The following is an 8,701-nucleotide window of genomic DNA, read 5'->3' as shown; positions in this document are numbered from 1 at the left end:
GACAGGAAGAAGATCCAGGCTGCTGTTTGGGCTCGTTCCTTCTGCCTGTGTCTGGGTTTCCTCACACCGTCCAGCAGGACTGGCTGCAGCCATCATGACCCCACGGCGAGGAGAGCCACGATGGAAGACACGAATTCACATTTCCATAAAATACAGAATGTTAGATAGGTCTCCGTACGGCACAAATGATCCATGTTCTTCATGTTTTTTATTAAGTGTCGATGAAAACTGTGTTTCCAGTGATCCACAATGAAAACACAAACTCAGAGGATTCAAAAGGCCAAGACTCAAAGACGACGTTAAACAGATAAACCGGGAGAGATAAACAGGCCGCTGACACCGAGGAGCCACACACACACACACACACACACACACACACACACACACACACACACACACACACACACACACACACACACACACACACACAGAAACAAGGCACGAGTGACAACAATCCGGGGTAATCAGGGAGGAAAGGGAAAGGGTGCAGCAGAAACAACGATTCTGAACTGAACACAAACACGGAGCGTAAACCAGACACGGACTGAAAACTGAAGAAAGAACCAGAACGAGCAGAGTGCAGGGCTCTCGCTCTCATACGCAGTATTTGCTTCAAGCGACTCATTTTAATTCCTACCTCCGTTTTGAATGTGAATTCGCAGCTTGGAGTCCCGTTTCCAAACCAAACCGCTGGTTTCACACTTGGTTTGACCGTGTAAACAACGCCATAAAACAGCAGTGTGCCATTCCTGCTGAGGCGCATGTTGGATCGGGATGTGAGTACAGCTAATCTTCAAACGCAGATACACTATCTCAGCCGCGATAAGCACCCAGAATGGCTTTATCATCCACTCTTCACACAAAATGTGAATTTTCCTGCAGGAGAACGAGGAGGCCATCACTGCCGGGAGTTTGGAATAATGAGCGAACCTTTAACAACACCATTGTTGCACATTTGAGGCTGAGAGAGAAAATGAGAGAATGTCTGAGGCCAGTGGGAGGGCGGTCACATAAGTATAGAGCGCTGTCCTCTCCCGAGCTGCCGTCTCGCCGGCCTCGCTGCACAGATACGCCATCGGATGTGGTCAGAAATGAAACCGTTTATGCATCGGGAATTATTTTTACTTTATGGTCTTTTCTTGAATAGAATTGGAGTCGGCTCAAATTAAACGGGAACCAAAAGCTCCAGTAATAAACAGCAGTAATCTGAGGAACTCTTGAGCAACTGGCTTCTTACAACAATAAAGCAATTGCATAAAAGCTGTCATCAAAGCAGCACCCAGAGATGACACCTGAAAACAATGTTAGTTGCGTAACGCTCAATAAAAAATAAACCTTCTAAAATCTCTTATAAAACTGGAATGATGGTCCTTTTTTAGGATGAGCGTGACAATCAGCAACACCGCCTCGCCTAGATTACACAGAGGAGCACTCATCAGATCATTTACAGGAGAATAGATTAGGATAACGATGTGGATTTAAATATAGATATGAACAGAATAGAGCAAATATTTTGCTGAGTTGTTGGTGGATGTGCTCCTGTAAGACGCACACGGCCTTTTTGCAGCGGTGTGTCGGTGACGAGCTCCGGCTGCTCGCTCCGGTCCTGGACAGTTCACCGCTGATCGGATCAGCAGACGGTCCACAGGTCGGGTTCGAGTCCCTGCTTCGGTGACCTTTCCCTTCTTGATCGATCAGACTGACAGTGTTTTAAGCTGACATCATTGTTAACCAATTCCCACTTAACTGCAGGAAACACTGTTATGATTATTTGACAACATGAGCGCTCTGCTGTGGGTCGTGGTCTGTATTCGTAGATATCATCATTGTTTTCCTTTAGCAGAAGTGGTGCTACGTCTTATCTGTCCCTCTCACACACCATTGGACCCGGTTCTCCACATTCTCTATGCTTATCCCACAGCTGTGTGTGTGTTTTTTTTCTTCATATCAGGAAGTTCGTTCGCTTTACAATCACAGACACTTTAAAATGAAATCAACCAGAAAATTGCAGAGAAAGTGCAGAAAAAAGATGTTTTAAATGTGTAACTGCTTCAAGAAACCCTCAGGATCCAACAGTCAGAGGACGATTGATCTCATTTCATTGTAATGGCATTTTAACTCCATGACTGATCAGTGGTGGTGGAGTTACAGGCTTATTGCCGGTTATTAGAACCATCAACATTATTGTTGGCGTGATATTTAACAGACATCACTTCCTGCCTTGCCAGGAAATGAAAGTCTGAGAGTCTCACACTGACTATCATATCTAATCCGTACTGTTGTTCTCGTGCAGGTTGGTACGATTCAAAGTGTTCCAGAAAGAGATGACAGCACGGCCAGCAGGAAGAGGAGGAAATGAACCACAACACATTCTCAGTGCATGTCTTCATAACCGCAGGGCTGCAGCAGCTCTACTGGGACCACACTGACCTCTAGTGGAGTTTAAAGGTGGCACAAGTGGCTCAGATAGATCATTATAAAGATATATATCTTATATTATTAGATTGATGATATAATTGTTCATTAATGGGGTTTGAAAACAGCAGGACAGCAGATCTTGGGGGTTTTGATCCAGCGGGTGGAGCAGGTTCCTGCAGCCCTGCCCTGCCCCGCTGCTCCACATCTGCAACCTGGGGTGGTGTTTTCTCTCCTCCCCTCCCTCTCTCCACCCCAGAAACTATTCAGGAGCCGCACAGCGAGGAGTCGGGGGGAAGGCGTCCTGTCGTCGGGGGAGAATGACGGAGCAGAAGAGCTTTTCAGAGGTGATCAGCCAGATCCTGGAGGAGGCTCCAGCGGCCAGGAAGGGTCTGGTGGACAACCACAGTAACCTGCTGCGAGTGGCCGAGTACTGCGAGAACAACTATCTGCAGGTGAGACACACACACACACACACACACACACACACACACACACACACACTCAGCAGCTTCAGCAAAACAGATCAGCAGATGTTACTGTAATGGCGTTGATAACACAGGCAGAGGATTCCACCAAGGCTGTTGACGAGGCCAAGGCGCTGGCGGCCCAGGCGCTGGCCAGCGTGACCTACCAGATCAATAGCCTGGCCGGCACCCTGCTGAGGCTGCTGGACTCCCAGAGCCTGCAGATCAGCGACATGGAGTCCTCTGTCAACCTGCTGTCGGTGGTGAGCATCACGTCCAGACCAGCCTGGCGACAGGGTTAGGGTCGGGGTTGGGGTTGAGGTCGGGGTTAGGGTTGGGGTTTAGGGTCGGCAGATCAATAACACTCATCATCTCTTTATTGCGATCCGTTTATTGAGTGTAGCCGTTCTGTTCCAGGCTGCTGCCATCCACTTCGAGAAGGTGGCCCGGAGAGAAATCGGCTCGTTCACCACCCCCAAAAAGAAGACTCGCACCAAACCACTGACGGCTCCGGCTTCGGGCAAGGAGCCGGAGAGAGGATACTCTCGGGCGCCGATATCCTACTCCGCCCTGGACTCCATCGGACACTGCTTTCAGGTGAAGACTGAACGGCTAAGCCGTTTAATATGAACAGTTCTCGTTCTGTCTTCTTCTCTCCTCGTTGACCCGTCCTCTGACCGCAGGTCACCGAGGAGCCGCCGCCGCCGCCGAGGAAGAGGGCGGAGACCGCCGAGAGCATCCGGAGCGCTGCAGACATGTCTGTGTCCGTCTCCGCCGTCCTCAACCGGACTTTACATCATACTGAAGCTCAGCAGGTTCCAGATGTTTTCATCTGTGTTTTCTTCACAGATCCTGCTTTGGCATCGCTGTGCCTCCGCCCTCAGTCCCCACCCTCCAAAGCGCCGGCGACCTGCCCGACCCTCCGCCTCCCTCTTCGACCGGTTCGGACCCCAACCTGCCCCCGCCACCACCCCCTCCCTCTATGGACAGCAGCCTCCCTCCTCCACCCTCCTTCCCCTCGCCCACCGACTTCCCATCACCTCCACCTCCACCCAGCGGTACCTACCAGCCCGCTCCGCCTCCACCACCTCTACCAGGGTCGGGTGCTGTCCCCCCTCCTCCTCCACCTCCTCCTTTGGCCGGCGGTGCCCCTCCTCCTCCACCACCCCCACCTCCTCCAGGATCAGGAGCTGTACCACCTCCCCCACCACCCCCACCCCCACCAGGATCAGGAGCTGTACCACCTCCCCCACCACCCCCACCTTTAATGCAGTGACACCAGCACACGTCGGACTGTGATCAGGTTTTCTGGTCCGTCCGTGAAGAAGCTGAATGAAAGGCGGTTGAAGGTCCGGATCGGTTCGGCCTGGGCTGGTTTTGAGTTGCGGGTCGCGGAGGAAGACGTCTCCCGGGCAGAAACCCGGCGGAGGAATTCTTCAGGCGTGTTTTGACAGCGCCTCGGCTGCATTCCTGAAAACGTGCTGAAACAGAGAGCGTCCTGAACCCGAGGCGTGCTCCTGTTTCTCCTCAGATGTCATTTCACGGCTCCACTGTTGCTAATCTCTCAGTGTCGCCATATAACAGGCGGCGGCGGCGGCCTTTCACCCGACCCCGCCGCCATCGCTCTGCCCTGCCACATCTCTCGACTTGTTTATGTCCCCGGCTGAAACCCGAGCTCATTCCAAATGGTTTCAATCCACCTGTACTCCGGTTTGTGTTTGATTTCATTGAGCAAGGTCCCAAAAATAGAAAGTCGATTGATCCATTCTGACCTTATAAGGCTCTTTCTTTGCCTCCATGTCACTCAGATCAGAATCTCAGTCGAAACTACTCCGACTGCAGATCTTGACCTCTGAACTGCACTCCGTTCTGTATCAATCCTCTGTGTTTACTGAATAAAACTGGACTGAAACATGAATTATAAAGCGTAGCTTTAAAGGCTGTCTGTGTGTTTTTGGTGCTTTGAGGGTTCTGATAGATAAAGAGCGACCTTTGAACTTTGAGTGGGTGAATGCACCGCTGAGCGGAGAGACGAACGGAGAAATGGAGTTACCCTCTTGGAGTTTTACCTGAGAATCGTCAGTGTTTCTTTGTTGTTTTTCCCTCGAATTTTCACTCAGGGGTGAAAGTAAAGCTGCCGTAATGATTTATTACCCTACCATCGAGTGAGTATGTGCCCCGCTCTCCGTGTGTCGAAGCCTCATGTGTGTGGAACCCTGCCGCACATAAGACCACGCTGTCCTTCCTCTTCCAGGATTCCTCTTCTGTGTATTTGTGTGGTTCTGTGGATATTTTGTTGCCATGTAGCCAAAAAGCGGCGCGAGGCGGAGGGCTGGCCGCCCGGCCTGGACCCGTCTCCGTCGGTCTACATCATCCCCATGTACGAGGAGAGCCAGGAGGAGGGCGGCGGCGAGGACGAGTACGAGGCTTACTTCCAGAGAGAGCTTCCCGTTTACTCCTCGAGGGACGGCAGCCCGCCTCCTCCTTACACGGTACACAGGAGGATGCTCTCACACACACACATACACACACACACACACACACACACACACACACTGTGAAGCCTTGTAAAGCTTGAGGACCTTTCCCTTCCAGGGCGAGCCTCCGGCCTATCCCGACCCCCCGCCGTCGTACACAGACCCTCCGGCTTACTCGGAGCAGCAGTGATCCCGCCTCTGATCGGCCGGCGGATTGACGGGATCAAACACGGGGCCTTTTCGATTGTCGAGCCTGTCAGAGGAGAAGACTCAGGAATCATTTCATCTCCGGCTTCGTCGGCCCCGGAGCCTCGTAAAGTTTGGATGAGAAACTGATATTTATGTTGGGCTGTGAGCGTGCCGAGTGAAACATGTCCTGGCAGGTCTGAAGGCTGATCAGCGTTACTTCAGCCCACACTGATTACAGCATCGGGTTAATAAACCTGTAAATAATCATCAGTCTTCATTTGGCTGATACAGTACAGTACGAAATTAATGTTTGTGCAAGAAATGGAATTAAACACATGACAAGTTTATTTTTTGAATAAAATCGGGTTGAAATTTGAATCCAAACTGTTTTGTTTTATTAGAAAAAAGCAATAAAATGTGTCAGACTAAGGTAGCTTTTAAAGATTTTTTGTTACTTAATGTAATTTCTGGACAGGAGCAGCATGTTGGGGCAGTGACCGGTGCTCTCCCTCACATTCAGGAGGTCATGGGTTCAAATCCCTTCATTAATTGATGACCCTAAATAACCCCTAGGTGTGAGTGTGGCTGTCTGTCCTGTGATGGACCAGTAACCTGATTTTAATCCAGCCTGATAACCTACATATGACCAGCACCGCCCTTTCACACACACAGATTCCCTGAATCGATATTGGCATAATCAACAGTACTTTAACTTTATTTCTGTAACATATTCCTGAAACAGGTTTAAATGTACTTTTTCAGAGCCTGTTCTGCTCTGCTGAGTCCGTACATGGAAAGACCCTTCAGTTCTGAAACGCCCATCACGTTCTTCATGTGGTTAATTCACCTGACAGCTTATGAAATCAGCCTCAAGCTATTTTTTATCAGCGTGGCTCATAAAGCTCCCGCTGGCCTCGTCCCAGCTTTTATTAAATATGTCACGGCCATCAAAACAACACGCTCGCTTCCAATAAAAAGACTGAAAACTGTGACAAATTCAACATTTTCTGTTGTGGATAAATCATCACATCCTCTCTCTTTTTTTTTTTTTAAAACATCTCCTCAAACTGTCTGGAATTGAACTTTGAACGTGAAACTGATTATTTTCAGCCGACGCACACCGGAAACGACGTGAACAGCTGAGTTCTGCGTCCCTGCGTCTTTAAACAAGTCAGTGATGCTGTAAAAGCTCCCCGGCGTGTTACTGAGTGACACATTAGTCAGAGGAAAGCAGTGCGAACATCAGACGGTAACAGTCTGGGACTTCAGAATAAGGTAAGAACGACTTTTATCAATATAAATCACGGGAATCACTGAAAGCCTGAAGGTCTGATCTTTTGTTTATGTGATTGTGGTGATCAAAGTGTTTTACAAGACGAAACTTCAGTGTGAAATGACAGAAAACAATGTTTTTTTTTTATTTATTCGTTTAACATGAATTGCTCTACTTGTATTTTGGCATCACTGTACTAACATTTAAAAGAAATCAACTCTTTCCTTTTCTTACAGTGAAAACCTGTAGTTTAAAAAAAAAAAGAAAGCGATGTCTTCAACTGGGAATTTGCTTCAGTATCTGTAAGTCAGCAGTTTTGTTCAGTTCCACAGGAAGAGAAACGTTGAGGATGTTAAACAGTGACTGTGTTTTTGCAGAATTCCCCTCATCTTGGTCTTCATAGCGACCATGATGCTCTGCTTCTACCTTCACGGGAAGAGGACCAAGGCGTCGTACGACGTGAGCCCGCCGCTGGAGGCTCCATCGGGAATACACGTCATCTCTTCTCCAGAAAACCAGACGGAGTACGACGCGCACCCGCCTCGATACAGCACCGTGGAGGAGCCGCCGCCGTACACTGTGGTACGAGCCTGCTGACAGACCGGAGGCCCTCTGACCTCCTGACCTTTCCACTCATACATCCTGCTTACACACGTTTCAGTTGCTTTGGCCTCAAAATCACAAAATCAGCTCCAGTTTATGAAACTTTATGGAGCGAGTTTAGTGGGTTTTGCTCAGTGAAGTCCAGAAAAAAAAGAGAATTAAAGCAACAAATTCAGTAAGTTTTCATGATAGAGCTAAAATAAAATAAAATATAATTATTTATTGGTGTAATTTAGTGGATTTTAATGTATTTCAGGGATACGAAAGCAGGTAAATGTATATATATCATAAATATAGTGAAGAAGAAATTATGAAAATAAGTTGAAGGAAAAACTTTGAATGATTTTCTTAATCCACATGTTTGTGCAACAGAATTCAATGTAGTTAGAATGGATATCAGTTAAAACAATGCTTTTGTGTAAAATCATAAGTTGGTGAAAGACTCCTGGAAACAGAAAATAATGTCTTATATTGTCCATTCTGAATTGTAATAAAGCCAATAAGGTGCATGATGCAGTAAAGTAGCGGCAGGTGTTTTTACAGCCTTAATTATGACAGAGTGCTGTAAAGCACGTATCCTGGATGAATGACTGACCCACTGACCCAATTCTGACGAGCAAATCGCACAAAAAACTGCAGATAAGCTCATTTATTAAATTGAAAACAGTATATATTATTATATTTTTTATTTGGAACATAACCAGATACTTATTTGATGCTTAAAAAGCAACCAAGACAAGGAGTGTGGTTTATTTTAAGGCCTGATGGATCTGAACAGCTGTTAAAAGCTTTCATTCAGTGACATATGGAGCTCATTTTTTACCAACTATTGTGGGACGTTTTTGGAATATTATCTTATAAATGTGACTTTTTTTTTTAACGCAGGTTGACCTTAAGCTGAATGAAGCGTGGCCAGAAGAGCCGCCGCCCTCCTACGACCTCCGGCTGACCGGTCTGCCTCTGGAGTCACATGACGAGGAGACGCCCACAGGAAGCCCAGAGCCGAGCCCGCCGCCGTCCCCCAGCCCCGGACAGCCCCCCCCAGGAGAACCCTGACCCCGCCCCCCATGTACTGCTCCCTGTAGATATAGAGATACTATTTTTTTATCGTGAAAACTCCTGAAGACAGAAACTACAGCGTCAAACGGCAGCTGTAAAATGAAAACACCGCTCTCTGTGTTATACTATACACTCTTTATTACAATACAGTACTTACAATCTGAAGAGAAAATAAAATAAATATTACATAAGTTGACAGAATCCTTATTTTTTCCCCT

At 47.8% G+C, this 8,701-nt stretch overlaps 1 protein-coding gene across 1 annotated transcript; it reads left to right on the top strand.

Moving 5' to 3' along the window:
- The first annotated feature begins 2,686 nt into the window (after positions 1-2,686).
- On the top strand, positions 2,687-4,794 carry abi3b (ABI family, member 3b). Its single transcript, XM_030098339.1, has 5 exons — positions 2,687-2,870; positions 2,978-3,145; positions 3,300-3,479; positions 3,566-3,639; positions 3,732-4,794. Exons 1-5 carry the CDS (start codon positions 2,736-2,738, stop codon positions 4,156-4,158), a joined length of 984 nt encoding a protein of 327 aa, XP_029954199.1. The 5' UTR covers positions 2,687-2,735; the 3' UTR covers positions 4,159-4,794.
- Positions 4,795-8,701: the final 3,907 nt, after the last annotated feature.

Source organism: Salarias fasciatus, chromosome 8 (genome assembly GCF_902148845.1).
Source record: "Salarias fasciatus chromosome 8, fSalaFa1.1, whole genome shotgun sequence".
NCBI lineage: Eukaryota > Metazoa > Chordata > Actinopteri > Blenniiformes > Blenniidae > Salarias > Salarias fasciatus.
This window is presented reverse-complemented; position numbering and strand designations above follow the sequence as displayed.